This window comes from Rhea americana, unplaced genomic scaffold (genome assembly GCF_003343005.1).
Source record: "Rhea americana isolate MKP2758 unplaced genomic scaffold, rheAme1 scaffold_35, whole genome shotgun sequence".
In the NCBI taxonomy this organism is placed as follows: domain Eukaryota; kingdom Metazoa; phylum Chordata; class Aves; order Rheiformes; family Rheidae; genus Rhea; species Rhea americana.
Genome location: NW_028186479.1, coordinates 4,556,667 through 4,574,847, shown reverse-complemented (window position 1 = coordinate 4,574,847; position 18,181 = coordinate 4,556,667). Strand labels below are relative to the sequence as shown.

Genomic DNA, 18,181 nt, shown 5'->3' with positions numbered 1-18,181 from the left:
GGAGAGTCTAATAAAATTCTTTTAATTCATACTCGCTGAAGGTCTTCAAAAACTATTCATTAAAATGCTAACTGTAGAGAGTCSATAGCCTCATGAAAAGCTGTATTTCATAAAAAGACACTTGTTGTATCAATCAATAATGCATAAATGCAGTGATTATTTAGAATTATACTGGGTGCCTGTAAAGGATAAAAGGACTATCATGAAAAAATAGCAATCTAAAATTCAGCTAATTACTGCCACRATGATGCCTTCCCTGCTTTCTGTCAGCCAGCATATGATAACTGTGACTTTTCCATAAACATTAACTTTATAATAAAGTATTGAGAAACATTCTTTGGCTCATGGCTTCTGGTGCTTTACAAGTGCTTCGTGGACACCCTGAATTAGACACATTTTGAGGGATTTCCTGAGACTACAGAGGACTGGATTCAGCATCCTGGCTGCTCAAGTGTGTGTGATCCTGTTGCACCATAGTCCAGTTTAATTTTATGAATYAGTGGTTTTCTACTGAAAATGAACAAAAGGAAAGTATTATCTTCCCATTTTGTCAATGGGAAAATGAAAGCTCAGAAACTGATTCCTGGAGGCCTGARAGCTGGAGAGAAGCCTTCCAACTTGTGTCTCTTGCTCATTTGGTCTACCTAACACAGGCTCACTCTGCTTCCCAACAAACAGAAATATCAGCAAAATTCCCACCTTGTTTCTTATGCTTCTTCAAAATTGCTAAAACAGCAAAATCATTAGGAAGTTTACAGATTAAGCTGTGCCCTTTCTGATACACTTATGAGTCAGTGGTAATTATAACAACTACAGAAATACCTTTAGGAGTAGAGGCAAAATTCTTGAGATGTCAGCTTGTGTTTAGGGGAAAGGGTGTCAGTTCACGAGCAAAGAAGAGCAGTTCTATTTATTTTCATGATCTTAGCAGTTGTACTTATTTATTTTAATTGCCACTCTTTTTCTGTTGCTCCCATTACGATATTTTTTTATCTGATAATGGGAGTTCAGAAGGATACCTTACAACAGCTGTGTGCAAAAACCCAGYGCTGATCCTAGGTTTGCTAGGTTTACTTAGTGCAGTAAGTTGGGCCATATACCACAGACCGTCCCACAGACGGGTACTGAAACTCAAGCTGCATGTCTGAAAGAAAATAAGAATCCCTCCCCTTGTGGGACTTCTTGGTCTCCATCCTTTTTAGTGTGAAAAAGTACAAGCATATCACACACACACGAAAAAGCACCAAGTTTTCAAAATATTACCGTGAAGTGCAGCATTTCTTGGACATAAGAGTGTGTCCATTTTATCTATATTCCCAGTTCACTATTTTAAAATATGCTAAGGATGGTCAGAGCTTTTCCTTACCTTCTGCTTCTGCTGTGTCCCTATGCATTTGGAATCCTGCAATCATGTTGGAGACGTTTTGAGAAAACATAGGGAGTTCCCATTCCTTAGGAAAATAATAAGAGAAGGACTGTGTGGCAACCGAGTTCAGTTGTTTTTTCACAGCTTCATGTATCCCCAGTGCTATCACTTTTACTCCACTGTCTTGTAACATTTTGGCTGGCTCTTCCACATCATCACTAGAAGGCAATGTAGACAGAACCACTAAAACCTGATTTCTGTCTGCTCCGTCAGCTGATTTTTTGAAATACCTCTCATGAACGTGACGGAGCGCTTTGCCAGTTTTCACCGGTCCACCTTTCAACTTTTGCAGCTCTTGCAAATGCATCAGCATATTCTTCTTTGTTTTATACTTGTCTAGTGTAAATTCTTCATACACATCATCATCATCATCATACTGGACAATTGCAAAACGGGATTGGCTAGACTCCAATGGTAGATAGTACATCAGTTTGCTAATGAAGTCTCTAATGTATGGAAATGGGTAATATTCTGGGCCTTGCTGGCCAGCAAGCAACAGGACAATATCCGCAGTATCTGTAGAGGAGGCAAAAAGATTGAATTAATGATTTTTAACTAAGTTTTCAGATTTAGMATGAACACAATGTTAAGGCAATAAAGCAGCATAGTACTCACTTAGCAGGAGTCCAAGAACAGAAATAGAAAATCTGAAASAGTTTCTGTAAAATCTACTTAGTTTTTACTTTTTTAAAGCCTTTTAACTGTCTTTTCACTGTTAAATAACATTTGTCTAATGGTGTTCTAAATAAATACTAATATGCACAAAACATGAAATTCCTGCAGACTTCGAAAGGAGCTGTCACATTCATGACTTCTCAAGAACAGGTTGTATTTTTGTTTTGAGAAAACACTCRGGCCTATCACTCCTTTTCAAGAAAAGGAATTCTTTATATCATCCTTGGTAAAGAAAATGCATTAAAGTATTCAATTTCTTTCAATATTTCACTACTTGGAAGCAATTTCTTTTGTGCATCTTCCTTGAGTTACAAATATCATGGGCCTGGATTCAATTCATTATGTTTTATAATCCAGCACCAGAGTTCTGCTCCAGCTGACTAACTACTCACAGATCCTTTTATACCAGTTGTTATGGAAGAAGATACAAACAACAATATTTTTAAAAGATTGCAACAAGGCCACAGAATCCATCATCTGGCATTTGATGGATCCAAAACTGATTTCAGCATCAATTCTGCCACATGCGCACCCTATAGCAGCTCTTTCACACAAGGTGGGAAAACAGCTTCTATCTATCTATCTAAAGTCCTATCTAGATTTARTGAAGTTACAAACAGCTAAAAAACAATATTTATTTTCTCTTGCTACCGGTCCCAATGAGAGTGTAGGCAGTTGGATGGAAAAATCTACCAAACAGTAGCTCCGTGAGATGCAGAAGCTACACTGTCCCCAAGCAGCACAACCACGCTGGGCATGGCTGGAGATGTGGCACTGAAGTGGGAGATAACACCACTTCTGGTTTTTCTCTTTTTCTCCTGTAACAAACCGTAACTCTTCTTCTTCTCTTCCTAGGGTWTCCCGGATAGTAGAATAATGTTTATTCCATGGAATAAAGCAGGATTTAGGGCTCTCTAACTGAAAAAAATATGTTTTCAAAAAGTAACCAAAAGTTGCCATTATCTCTGAGSAACATCATCTAATTCCCTGCAATTGCATTCATCCTGAAGCACCCTAATAGTGTAACCATGTAAGCTATCATGTCAGAGCTAGAGATAGGAATCAGAGAAGGTTTATAGGCAACCTTAAATTGAGTATTTCCCAAAACTATTYGCTTTTGTAAGCAAAATAACTATTTTAGTATCTACTTTTAAATATCAAATGTGAACATTCTAAACTGTCCTGGCATCTGTAARAAGTTCCCTTTACCAGCAATGCTCCAGCACAGAAATTTACTGTGCCTCTCAAGAGCCTCTGAAAAACCTGTTGACTCGCCTACAGCTCTCACTGAGGATGTGGATATGGAAGAAACACTGCTTGCACYGAAGCTGCAGCACAGAGTCAACTGCATAAACCAAAAACTATAGCTCAGAGACACAACGCAAACACTGGAAATCCAAGTGGAGTCTAAAGAGGAGGAGATGATGAGTAACGAAAAGCAGTCTTCCCATTTTGTCTGCCACAGAGCTAATGCCTTAATCCAGCTGAATGATAAGGAGACTTCTTCAAGAACGAGCTCACCGGTGAAGCTGCACTCCCTCCCTTTCTCTCCTTTCCCACCTACCCATCTGTGTAGCTGCGTGATACGCACATGACAGATTATACATACACCACTAACCTAGTATTCAGAACCTGATATCTAGCTGCAAGTCCAGAAGAAATATTTGTTAACTTATTTTGTGTTTTTGATGGTACACGAAAGATATCTTAACATTTGGAAATAGACTGCAATAGAATCCAACTTTTCTGTGGGATCTTTTTTGTTACAGTGCTGGAAACGATCATCACGACCTATGGCAAAGAGATGACATGCAGTAGCACAGCTTACCTTCTTGCACAGCTGTGTCAGAGAAATCAATTAGGTCTGTTCTCATCAAGTCACTGACTTTAACTTGGATAATATCAGCAATGATCTGGGGCATATTTTGCGAGAATTTAGGCAGCTCCTCTATCRCTGGATTTTTGTAATGAAATGGCGGGGTGGCAATCTCAAAAAGTTCAYTGTGCAGAGCTTCTTTTGTCCCAATAGCTATTATCTTTACTCCAAGACTCTGTAAATATGTGGAAATATCTTCTACATCATCTTCTGAAGGTGCCGATGTCAAAACCACTATGATTTTTTGCTTTTCTTTTCCATTAGTTGACTTCTGGAATAATGTCTCATATGCCGCAGCGAGGGCAGCTCCAGTTTTTACTGCGCTCCCGCCAGTGAATGTAAAGTTCTTCTTGATATGGTTCACCATGGCGCTCTTTGTTCGGTAAGTGTCCAGCATGAATTCAACGGAGATTTCATCRCTGTACTGAGCAAGTGCCAGGCGAAACTGGTTAGGCCCTGTTGGGAGGCTGTTGATCATCTGGATCATGAATTTTTTCACGTAGGGGAGAGATGAAGACTCCATAGCTTCAGAGCTGTCAACTAAGAGGACGATATCTGCAGGGACTGAAACAGAGAATTTACTTTGTCTTCGGTACCRCTCCTGCTGGGGAGCAAGGCCAGCGCCCCCGAGCCAGCCCTGGGGTCCGCTCCCACATGCCACACACAGGGCTGGGGAGTTGGGAGCTCCTCCGCGGAGCTGCGCGCCCTCGCRCTGGGGGCCACGTCACGCAAGAGCTCCCGGGTTGTGTGTCCTCTGGTGCCTCATGCAAAGCCAGATCCTCCAACATGTCTTACACATACCTTTGCTTTGAGCGATACCCCCACCCCGACCCCACGCCAAGCCTCTCACATCTCCTCCATCTTCCATTACTATGTTGCCAGTCTCCAAACTCAGCTTCAGCTAGTGTGCATGCATGCAAGCATCTTTAAACTCTCAGGCTTTGAATCAGGATTTAATACAAAAATGGCAAGTAACATTTTTCTTCCCATTAACAATTGCATTAAAAACGAGGTAATAAAATACCGAAGTTCTGGGTCATGGACGTGTGGGTCCCAACAAGGAAGAAGAACAAAGCCAGCAGCATCTTCATCTCCAGGCAGAGTTCCCCTAGTATTTCTTCAGAGGGAAGTGAAAAAAAGGCCATAGTCAGAAAGTTGAAGAATTTTTTTTTTTTTTTTTTTTTTATCATGTATCTGAATCAGGAAAAAGGCAGAATTAATGAAGTCTAGATATATCCTGCTCTAGTTTGTTTCTTTTAATTTAGAGCAAACTAGAGAGCACTTAATTAACTGTCTACTAATAAAACAGTAATTATTGCTACAAAAAAAATGAAGTGTATTTTGAATAGCTATTAAGCCACAGCGAACAGATGTGCCTATGATTTCAGCAAGGTTGGGTATCTCACAGTTAAATATTACTATTCCCCATGACAGGTTTTACCTTCATTTGTTTCCTAAAGTAATTGTGGTGTGGAGTTTTTTACACAAATATTAAGACATGATCCAACTTCCGCTCATTTTAGTGGGAGCAAGACCACACTCTGAGGCTTGACTCTTGCCAGCATATTTTAGCTGATATTCAATGTGCTAATCTTGCCAAGGGAAAAGCAGGTTCTTTCTRGCTGGATGTTAGGGTTGCTGACCGGCCGCATCAGTGCCAAAAGAGCAATGCCCATGAAAACATAGGAACATTTCACGGACCTGTTTATATCAAATATCAAAGAATCAAGTGCAAAATGTTCATGAAAATGAACTCATGTCTAAAGGGGTCATTGCTCTCCAGAGCACGGCTCCTGCTCTCAATAGCCACGGTGGACAGGCAAATAATCAGGACTGGTCAGAGGTCCAGATTTTTCTTCACTGTTTTGTTCTGGGTGATGCACAAGTCAACGTGGCACAGCGTGATGTGAGGTTTTGAAGAACTTTTTTCTTTCTCTCAGGAAGGAGGGAATGAGCTGAGCTGGTGGGCTAATAACAAATGCYTGATTTGACTTCAGCCTGAGAGTGGTGTTGGGTGCTGGTCTTTCGGGGCTGTGGGGACTGATGGCAGAGACTTTTGAACGAAACTCCTCAGCCCAAACAAGGTCCCACCTGGCACACACGAAAGACACCCCCCCCCCAGCTAGGCAAAGCCTACCCTCTCAGCCCCTCCTCAGTCTACAAGAGCTTTCCACCTTTAATGCTTCAGCACTTCTTGGAAATACCACCTTCACGTCAAAAAGTGATGGAAATACTTGCTTTTTGCTTCAGGTGCTTTGCATCAAACCAGAGGGGGCAGGCATATGGCCAGGATTATGCTCAAGGCAAAGGACCCCTTGCTTTGGATGTCAGGTGCTGGTGTGGTCCTTCACAGCAGCAGAAAACAGCGTTACACGCTGTGCACACACATAACGTGACACTCATTTTGAAAAGACCTGGGATTGCCTTCTTAGGGCAAAGATGCTGACGTCACTGAAAATGATACGACCAGTTCTTCCCAGCAAGGATGTAACCAAACGGGATACATTTGCAAAAACTATTGGTTTAATTATGTCTACACATATTAGAGCACCTAAACTATTTCACGAAAGCTTAAAAGTGAGATCATACTCCTTCATGTCTAATAAAAGATATCTATCTTTGTCTTGCAAATGCTTAAATCATCAAGCTAAACAGAACAATTRATCTAGGTACAAAATTTATCATTCATGAAGTTTAGTGTGTTAAGAAAATATGTTTATTTTAAATGAGAGGGAGAAGCAATTGTTTTTATTTGGCACCATTCAGATTTCATAGTTTATTTTTAAAATTTTGAAAGCTTTAAAACTATGCTTTTATCACTGTTATTTTGTTTTTGGTGGGTAAGATGAATCACTAACTACAGTAAATTAGTGAAAAAACTGGATGTGTACTTGATGGTTTAAGTTTGATATACAGCACAGTAGTGAAGSACTTTGCAAGCCAAGAAGGATTATAAAGTTCTTGTTCGTATTATCATTTGGCTTTCACTTCATCCCTCAAAGAACTGGATCCTAAAAAATACAGGCTGAACACATCACTAAAAAAGAATATTTAAAATACTTGAATTGATCTAAATTTTGTCTCTCTAGACAACCATATTTTTATATTTAGTTGCTATTTTTTTCATTTTTAATATTTTTATTTGAATTGAGAATCCCTAACAGATGGAGACCTGTGTGTGCACCGTGAGTAATTCGTTGTTTGCTATATACAACACATTTCCAATGAAAGGTTGAAATGTCTGGCACGCTTTTCTGAGCACTTCCAAGAAGTTCAGATCAGGGCTCTCTGTCTCCTGGTCTCCAGCTTGTGAAAAAGTTTAAATCCTACTCTGGTGAAATGCACCCAGCAGCAGCAGATCGTTTCACCATATCGAAATGAATTACGGCGGAGGAAACCATAAGGAGGGGAAGTGCATCAGGCAAAGCAACCTGGATCATTCAACAGACCGCATTCATTCAAACAGGACACGCTGTAAGACAGTCAAATGCAAAAATGGACAAGCAAAAAAGCCTGCAGAGCAAAAGCCGTAACAGCAGGTCCTTAAAACTAATGAGCTCTGATTTCACGTGACAGTATCCTTCCGATGTCTATTAGGAAAAGACATTTGGGGCCTCTTCACTGAAATAAAAAATATGATGGGTATCTTTGGAAATAGATAGCTTAACTGCTGCAAATAAGCTTGCTTTCTTGTTAGGACCAAATGCTCTGGTCCAAACCTGTCTGGAGGCCAGATTTCTAGCCAAAAAAAGAGAGCAACCCAGTATAAGAGGTCCAGGGTTATTCCCACCAGTAAATGCAACAGCTGTATCACACGTCCTCACATGTCTGCAGCAAACTGAACCGGGGAGTACATTTGCTCCAGAGTGCCAGGAACTCAAAAAGCCAAGGCTTTTGGGGCAGCACTCTGGGCAAGTTTGCCTGATGGGCTAAAAACAACCAACCCCGGTTTCCTCGGCCAGAGAAGTTGGGGGCACCATCCATGCGGCCCAAGGGCCAACACCTCCGGAGCAGTCCGCTGTACTGAGTTAGCACAGCCCCAGCGAAGCAGGGGGCAGAGCTGCTGTACCGCAGCCCTCACCAGTAGGAAGGACTGCCAGAGCACCGCATGCGCGGAGGACAGCGGTGCGATCGACTGGACAGCCTGAGCGGTTAGAGAACACTAAAAACGCCCGTGTCATCAAAATAATCACACATCTGCTTTTGTGAGACGTTCTGCAGTTTTCACAGTACTTGCTATGGTAACGATGTTTAGATGGTTTCATAGCACTGTATCGGACAAGTTTTCAGACGTTATTATAGAGGTTCAATAAATCCTAGGAATTAAATTAAATTAATTCAATTAAATTGAAATTCAAGGAACTTACAGAATTGCCACCTAGTCACAACACAGCCTCACAGCTTAATTCGACAGCAAGCACAGAGCCACACTGGTCACCTTAGTCTAATGATACTTTCTAACTCTTTACAGATGAATGGGGAGATTGCATTTCTCCTCCATAAATGGCTGCCCTGAATGCTAATGATTGCATGAGATGCTATCCAGAAGGTACTGAGCTGTCAACTTGTTACATAATGATTAAATCAGCCACACATCTGTCACTGCAGAAATTAAGCCAATTTTGAAACAATTCACRAATGAAACAGATATGTTGATACTAGCCTAGCTCCGGTGGCCATTACAATTATTTAGATGTTCATCCAATGTTGATAAAATGTCCATGGGAGTTAGATATATATAGCTATGCTACTTCACCAGTCTAATCAGTGTAATTATAACAGCCTATTTCCCCTGAGACCTGAACTATAATTCATACCACTGCTTCTTCATCCACTGATAGGAGCATAGCTAGAACTGATAAACAAAAAGATACTGTTTTTTAAGAGATTTATTTTACTTCCTGCAACTTCCCAGCTGCTGTTTTCCACTTGCCAAAGGCAACAGGGTCAGAGGGAGCTGCTGCCTTATGCAGTACTGCCAAAGTCCCTCTGACACCAAAGATCAAGACAAAACTGATATTCAGCAGTAGACAAGCTACTGAGCTACAGTACAAGCTCTGCGTTAGAAAGAGTTAACATCAGTCTATAGAAGGCTCTRATAAATTCTTAAGACTTGGCAACCTAGAGATCAAGATGTCTATTACTAGAAAAAGATCCCAGCTGGCCATGCTTGGCAGTCAACGTGGAAAAGTAATAGACTTCATTTCTCTTGAGTAATCATCACTGATAATTGAATTTTAAAAAACTTCATATATCGGGAGGTTCTGCCAGTCAACCTTAACTGGATGGAGAAATCAGCCTGGATAGGGACACCAAGATGAGAGGTAGAAGAGAAATAACTGAACATAAGAAAAACTCCTTTCTCTAGTTACATATCTCATACGATCTTCTTTTTCATAAAGACTCTCTTTCTCTCTTTTTTTGTCCCTTTCAAAATTGTCTGGACCTCATAAAAATAGTGAAGTAGAAAAAGGCAGAGAGAACTTAGAAACTAAACAAAAGCCAGTTTTAATTCAGGCCATAAAAAAAAAAAAAAAAAAAAAGGCATTCTTTTTTGTTTGTATCCTTTCCTCTTTATTTTCTAACTCTATCTTTTGCTTACTCACCACCGAACATAAATATGATTTACTTACACTGTTAGCCATTTATAACTTGGATTTGGCTATGAAAAAGTTACAAAGTAATCTTCTGCGAGGCAGACAGAATTCATTGCTCACTGGACACCACAAGCTGAATAATAACCTGAATATTGTTATTTGAAATTAAAGTGCCATGGGTATAAGTCTATGATGCAATAYTCTAATATTTTAATATTCTTCAGGTACTCATTTACATAAGTTTGTACTGTTTTGTTTGTGTGTATAAATGTGCTCCAACTATACAGATTTACACTATCAGCTCTACAGTCATATCAAAAGAGAGATCAGATTCACACCTATAGATGAGTTATTCAGCCCTCATATAGTTTGAGCATGACTCAAAGATCTTGATYCCTCAGACAGTTTTTCCCTTGACCTTCTCACTTGCATTCAAGCTACAAATATATTTGAATTTAGAAATATTTTGCATCATCCTAGAGCACATAGGCAAACTTTCAGAGGCAATACACTTTTTTTCTTAAAGCCCATTTGGTAGCCCTCCTTAGCCTAACACTGCTTTCCTCTCTGCCACCATTTTCCATCACCTGATGATACCTTCCTGCAATGTAGAGAAGGGAGTGGTCAGTGTCAGCTCATTTTCCCCATGCCCTGTTGAGATAGATATGGTWCAAGTGATTTCACTTTGGTTGAGGCTATTTCTCTAAAAACACACAACAGAAGACTGCCTTTAGTACCTCAGATAACACTTTTGGTGCTAGRTCAACAAAGCAACTTCCTTCATCACCGCTGCATCTGAAGAGCCATGTCTCATCAGCATCTAATCCTATGAGAAGAAAAAAAAAAGAAAGATATTTATYTTAAAGCCAAAATACGGGACACATRGCAGCTCTTATTTTACGGATTAGGTAACAGGACAATGAATAGGGGGGAAATCCCAGAGGATCTTATCTGCTCACTTTAACCTGAAAYCCCACCAGCCCTTTAAGATAGAAAAGAGAGAGCAATGATTCRGGAACTGAATGGCCAGTGCAGTTATCAGCTGGTACAAGGGCATTTCAGCATATTTGTCATAGGGCCTGGAAGACATTCTGCTTTTGATGAGGCTGCTAGTCTGAACGGGGACCCCAAGGGGCACCTCAGCATGTGCGCAGTGTGTGCCCTGGCAGCAAACTTTAATTCAGAGGAGCAGTTTTTTATCTGCAATTCTTGTCACCTGAAAGGCACCCCAACAAAAGGAGCACATGCAGTACTTTTTCACTGTGCATCTCCTTGGCAATACAGCCAAGAGGGTTCAGAGGCTTTTCTCATCCCAAGATAGCTTGATATCCAAAGATAGTTATTAATTTTTTGGTTAAATACTCAACAGTTCTTCCTCATGAATAGCTGTGACAGCGAAAAGTCTCAGCCAACATGCATTAAAATTGTATTTGTGAAATAGCCTTCTCTGTTCTGTTCTTCACCTTTCCTTCTCAGTGATTCCATCTGGGCAGCCAGAGAGCAAAATATGACACTGTGGAGAAAGCAAAGGTGCCACAGGCTTGAAGAGGAGGATAGTGTCCCCATAGGCACTGCAAATGGCACATGCCAATGCCAAGGGTTGGCCTGGAGAAAGAACAATGTAAAAGAAGACATAGAAGAAGGCTTTCCATCTTGCAACTTGTGCAACTTCATGTACAGATGGTCTTAATTCCTGATGTCCCTTCACGAACAATCAGTGATTGATGTGACAAAAATGTGAAAGTGTTAGTGAAGTTTGGTTGCCAGCTAACAGGCTTTTTGAAAACAAAAATAAATGATAGAAATCCTTTCCAATCCTTCATAGAAAATCCTTTAAACATTTCTCACAGCCTCTGGCTCTGATCTGTCTATTCCTGTAAATGCCCTGTTTATGGATCTACTGCACTTCAGCAGCTCTGCAGCCTCCCAGCTCACAGCTGCCTGTGCACAGGGCCAGCACTGGTGCCAGTAGCTCTCTAACCCTGAATCAGGCTCCTGGGAAATCAGCTGATGTGCAAGGAACTGCTGAGCAAGGAAGGTCTTGGAGAAGCCTTAGCTGAGTCCTCCRCCCATTGCATTGGGGGCTGCAGCCTGGCACCTCCCGGACTCTGAGCTCAACTAGGGGCAAAACTGCCTGGCTCAGCCTACAACGGGCCTCATTGCCAGGGTCTCGTCTGGTGGACACTGAGCTGTGGCTGACCGACATCAAGCATCACCAGCCTGCTCTGCTCATCCCTTCTGGATGCAGGGGGCTGATCAGTGGGGCCACTGCTCTGCTGACTGTGATGCCAGCCGGGCTCCTGGCCTCATTTGGAGCACCCAGTCCTGCACCCTGGCATGCTGCCTGCCTCCATAGATTCACATTTGCTGAATGAAATGTGAATCTGGCAGCTGCTCATTGACCAAAAGGATATGTTTACTTCTCAGAAAGGAATATTCTTTTATTTTCCCGCCTCTTCGCTTTTCAGATTAAAGGCCAAGCAGAAGAGGCAGGCACTGTACCACTCCCTACTATAATAATAAGCAGCAGCAACCATATATGACTCTTCAAGACAAATTTTTTCCTCATCTCAACTCAGCCACAAGCTGGGGAACTCCACAGCCTGGAGAACTGGAGTAGGAAATCTCAAATCTCAGCTAAGGAGGATTTTCCATGTAGGTAATATCAGAAAACAGAAATTTAAAAGGCTCAGCCCAGGCATCAGCTCTCACACAGCAGCTATCTTACTTACCTGACCCTGACCACCAGGCACTTTGGGTTGTTACGTCCCTGCTCCAACATACACTATTTCTAACTGACCACTTGGTCTTTTCATGGGCAGCCTTCCTCCCTGTTTTGTGAGGGATGGAGGAAGGGAGAGGTAAGTGGAGGAAGAAAGGTTATCATGCTCTGCCTGCTTTTCGCTCAGTTAAAGCGTTTGGGTAGGGGAAATTAGTGAGACCACATTTGTTTATCAGGTTATCCCCAGCCAGCCTGAGTCCCTGCAGAGGGCCCGTTTCTGCTGCTAATRGTACAGAAAGTCTTGGTGAAGATGAACTTTCATGAGAGGGCTTCACACAGCATGTTCAGAGGGAAGCTTCCTTTAGCCTGATGAAACTACTATGTTGAGAAGCTTAAAACACCTCMGAGGACATGTTACCCTGGGATATAGTAGCCCCACTGTGCTTGTGGTGCTCATTCCAACTATTGACAATATTTTCCCATAACGATGTTTTTGGGCTGTGTAGTTAAAATGACTATTCAATCTACGGGATCTTACATGCAATCTTTTTTTCTGTTGATTATCAGATTTTGGACCATCTGCTGTTTTCCTGGTGCAAAGCCTGACGTTTGGGTGACAGTCTCGGCAGTACTAGAAAAGTAGATGTTCGATTTTGCTAGGCAAAAGCACTTAAACTAGAAGCAGTAATAAATATTTTTTTCYCTCAGCAAGAGCAAAGGTGTAAGCAGTAACTAGGAATAGCATCATGAAAATCTTGTGAGAGCAGATGAAGGAAATGGTGCTGCTCTAAATAATCTRATACTTTCTCTAAAATCATGAAAAGCCACATTTCTTCCTCTTTCTGATCACAGTGATGTAGCACAGTACAGCTCAAGAGAGCTAGCACTCAATCCCTGCCTTTTAAGGACAAATATCCAAAAAAACTGATGTTGACAAATCTCTTTAAAGCCAATGGGAGCAGTTACTGCCCAGTATGAATGGAAGATGGGCATCTCTGGGTCCAAGTGCTTAGATCTGAATGTTTTAGCATGTAGCACTATAGGAAATCTTTGCTGTCCCTTCAGATAGCTGAAATGGGATATTGTGTTTCATAAAACTCGTTATTCTTGTCTTTGACTGCTATTTCACACAGGGGGCAAAATTCCAGTGACTGCCCAGCATCTTCTGTAGATCTACAGTAAAACTGAGAAGATTGTTTGGCCCATGTTTGCTCTACGAAAGTTTGGAGTATCAGTGAAATCTCAAGTAACAGTTGAAAGAGTAAGTGTGAACTGTGCCTGTTTTCATTTTATCTGACAAGTCATAAATGTTCCATCTATTTCATCAAAAATAATTAGCTTTTGTATTAAATACCTGAATTGAAACTCTGCTCTTCAGCATAGCAGAGTAAATGCAAGGTTGTCAGAAATACGCTTAGACTGCTTCCCCTGTGAACCGAGGTAATTATCAAAGCTCTCAACAAATGCTGTGAGTGTAAAACTTCAAACTAATTACACATAAATGGCTAAAAAAGTGTGATTAATTAGAGATGCCTGCCTCTCTGGACACAGAGAGCGTGTACCTCACATCCCTTGATACAGCTACTTTTCTAAAGCAAAGTTTTTTTWAAAGGCTTCTTGGAGGAGAAGTTTTATATTACTGATCAATGCTTTTAGGTACAAAGCAAACTTGCCTGAAGAAAGGCAATTTTGCTGTTGAGAAGCAAAAAGCACCACGYCTGTGCTGCCCTCTGCCTCTGCAGGAGCTAGGTCCACCTGCCAGGATAGAGTGAGTCTCTCCTCCAGAGAGGCTGGGAAGCTAAGAGATGCTCTCTCCTTCAGAAAGATCTTAGCAAGCTGGTACAAAGCTGTTTTATAAACTATTAACATGGGACCAAATTTTTGTGAAGCCCTGCCAGCCAGCAAGAGAGCGCAGGTCTCGATGAAGGGTGATCAGAAAGATATCACCAGYGTACAACAACCCATATAACTTACTGCTGTTCTTGCACTGCCCTTGGAAGTGTTTTATTTTTTTTTTCCAGATTCTCCATATATATATATAAAAATATTAAGTTTATTTCACTATTATTCATAAATCTTAGATTTATCATTTTATATTTATTCTATTTTTTTCATTCAAATGCCTTGGAAAGTGATAGACATCATTGACTTTCAAGTATTATTGTAGTAAGATAGACTATTCCCTGTTCCTCCCACTCACAAAGCTAAAATTTATGTATTTGTCAAGCCTGATAATCTTTCAGTTAGATTTAAATATTTAAATTTTCAAGAAAATGATCACCCAGCATTGCCATCATCGCTAGGCCTTTACAATAAACTTGAATAAAGCCAGTGGATGTGGTTTGTTTCTTATAATAATATTCCTGATTGTTGGAGCTCCATGAGATTTTACAAAAAATCATACAGAACTACAGCACTGTATATAAGTAATCTGAAAGACTTTATTCACTTTTTTAAAGAAATCACCTTTTCACAATCCTGAGTGTGTAGTGTTAGCCTGTGCATGTATGTGTTCASAGTTAGACACGAATACGCACGCACAATATACAGGAGAAAGAGATAAAGAGAAAACAAAAAAAAATTACTGCCCCCAGACCAAAAACTAAGTCCAGTAGCTTCTATGGGAAAATCAGTATTACATTCAGAAACTCAAATCAAAACTTCTGCAGATTCACATATTAGCAAATGAATACAAAGATATAAATTTCTCACAAGGACAAAAAATGTAATTTTTCTCTTGCTGCTGTTAAAAGAAGAGAAAACTTTTGCTGATCATTAGAAGAGACAGCTTATGGCACTTACCAGACAAGGGAAAAGGTGCATGAACTGAATGTTTCAGACCATCAGAGTTCCCAAAATAGCTTAGAGAGACAGATACTCTTTTATAGGGGTTTAATTAGCTGACCATATAAAATCCTCCCACAGTGTTAAAAAAAAAAATAAATAAAAAAATAAAAATAAAAAAGATACATTTGGGTGGTTTAGAAGGCTGCAAAAAAAACTATCTTTTGTCTCCCACTCCTCCCATTTCTTCGATTTTCCCATCTTCACCTCCCACCCCATTTGCACCAGACAGTGAGCCAAGCCGGACTTCAGGGAGGAGCTGCTTCCAACAGCAGCTGCAGCAGCCCTGGGATTCCCTCTGGCTCCCGCATAGCATCCCTCTCCTAGGACTGTGGCAGCGCGGTCGCACAGGGCATCCCTCAGACCTGTAAATCCGCAGCAGTGAGACAGTGAGTAGCAGCTGCTGGAGGTTGCTGATGCTCTCTCCCATGGTTGGGACTAATGCCGTAATGCTCCTGGTCACCACATTTTTCCAGGCTTGACCAGGCTGGCTGGAAGACAGGGTGCTGGCACAGTCACATTGAAATATATTAGGGAAGATAAGTGGGCTGCTACAGAGATTCGGTGGCTCTGAATACATTATTAGCAATGTATTTTTTTCTGGCCTTGCTATGCTGCATTTTTGGACTGAGTTTCTATTTGTTTCACTTTACGAAATTCAATACATCCGTAATACTGCAGTAACTTCTTGGAAATTAAAGGCTTAACTTTGTGTATATACAAAGAACAGTTGGTTGAAAGCTGCATTTGCTCTGTGCCTCATTTAACACATAGCCAGCCATGGTTTTTAAGACTAAAATTGGGTGCTCTGATGGTTAAAACATTAACCAGTACATCTACATAGAGCCTTTATTGTTACTCAGAAATATTTGTGTAGTTGTAGAGAATTTTTAGACAACTGGGAATTTTTTTTAAGCAATCTGCTGTTCTCAATTTTTATTTCCACTTCAGATTGCTAGGGGATGATGTTGTAAGATGCAGAAAATCATCCTTTTTAAGATAATTCCACAGGGTGATGGGATTGATAGCATCAGCTACTTATTTAACTCCATTGATTTCAAATGAGTTTGTGCCATGGTAAGTGCAATTTGATGGTAAATTAGAGCCTGATTTCTGAATCTCACTCTCCATCCCATCCCCCTAAGCTTTCCCAGAGCCTGAAACTCTTCTTAGATCCAGGAGCAGCTGGGGCAGAAGTCATGCAAGCCACACCATCTTCATTCATGGACCTCACTTGACTTAGGAAAAAGCATGGAAATATTCTCCAGGATGCTTATGGAGGAGATACGTGTTTTCCCATGGTTATGTTTCACCTGGATACACACAGGGCCTTCTCCAGCTCCCTTTGAAATCACATGAATATTTTCTATTGGCTTTCATAAAGTTATACTGATTTACAGCATGACATTTCTGAGAAAATTTCATAAGCCTATAAAACAACTTGTAGTGGAATATAGCTTCTGGATTTTATTGCTGGTTTAATTTCTTTCTAAATGAAAAAGTCTTCTTGGATTGGCTGTCCTCACCATTATTTATTTAAGATAATTTAGGAATAATAGGAATAAACTCTGATAAAACAGTGTTTGTCAGGAATGCTTCCAGTCACATTCGCTTGGCTAGGAGATTCTGCTCTAAGCCAGTTGATTTTGGAACAATGTTGTCCCAAAGATGTGGCTATTTAGTGTCTCTACTGTAAGCTAAAGCAATGAAATATTCCTGGAGATAAAGCCATCAGCTCTTATGAAACTCCAGCAAGCACACAGCCGTGCTCAGCTGTGCTCTCCTGAGGAGCTCAGTCTCTGCTAGTCTCAGAAGTTTGGCAGTCTGCTGGGCTCACTGCTATCCACCACAGATCCTGGGAGTAACATAGGCTTAGCTGAGATGGGGGGACAGGATAATTGCAGGATAATGATCACTAAAACATTTTCTTTGCCATGGCTGGCTGTCCTGAGACTCAATAGTAAATATCTAGAGTTGAYTTCTGATGGACCTTCAGACCTGTCCTTCTGAGCCATGGCTGCTAGCGGACTGGCCTTGGGAACTCTGGATTTTTCTTATCACTGCAATCCCAGGAAAAAGAAAATCTTTAAGAACTTAAATCTGTGATTTAAATTAGCTCAGAAAACTAATTCAAGAAATGAATTACTAATTCATATGATCATATGACATTTTCCTTAAATTCACCTAGAAAACATTTTTTTTCTTCATATTAACACAGTTATGGTAAATCTTTGCTCTTCCTTGCTATGGATCTAAGTTAATTAGTTGTTCCTACATTCTCAGCTCAGTGCAGGCTCACTACAAGTATYTGGAAAAATGCAACCAAACATGTTATTAAATGCCCTTTTAGAGACACCTATTGCTAATTTCTTATCCTTTTCCCAGTGGTATAGCACTCAGTATAACACAGACAGCCTGTGAGACCATGGTGACAACTGCCTCATCCAACCTCAACAGCTATCAGATGTTTCACAAGAGTTGCTCTGGGGCTCTGAAGAGAGGCTACCAGTTTGGATTCTGTTAACATGATAGGACAGTGCCTAGATATCGTACTCCCCACTGCTTGCTTCTGCCTATGGCGTTGTTAGTGCTAACTGGAGAATGCTTTGAGTAGGGGCAGGTGCCGCACGGCTGAGCGTTTGTGCATGTATGTGCATGGGTTCCCTAAAACAATTTATTTGTAGTAGAAATCTTAGATTTGCCACTGCAAAGAAAKAAACAGGCAATGGGGCTAGTCTGGGGCACTACAGCCCTTTGAATGGAAGGCAAAGCAGCTGAGTGTGGAGATGAGTGAATCATGCAGAAACCCTGCTTGCAGGAGTTCTCAATATGGGGTCAGTCATGTCCCTCCACCAGACACTCTTGAGTTTGGGCTGGTGCACATCAATGAAGTACTGCAGCCACCTCTTCATGGGCTTCATTACGTGTCCTTCTGACCCTTGTTCAGAGTTACAGAAAACCCTGCTAAAGCTGGTTGCTTTTGCCAAGGCATGCAGAGCCTTCTTGATGAAATGTAAGCAATTAATGTAAATATTGTTGTG

The 18,181-nt window shown here is 40.9% G+C and overlaps 1 protein-coding gene across 1 annotated transcript in view; it reads right to left on the bottom strand.

Annotated features, from left to right (window-relative positions):
• LOC146592001 (collagen alpha-6(VI) chain-like) overlaps nt 1-5,086 on the bottom strand; it is a 40,422-nt gene extending 35,336 nt beyond the window's left edge. The window contains 3 exon segments of the mRNA XM_085311758.1: nt 1,367-1,942; nt 3,930-4,541; nt 5,002-5,086. Coding sequence (XP_085167884.1) covers nt 1,367-1,942; nt 3,930-4,541; nt 5,002-5,068 — 1,255 coding nt within the window. The 5' untranslated portion in view covers nt 5,069-5,086.
• Between the last annotated feature and the right edge of the window lie 13,095 nt (nt 5,087-18,181).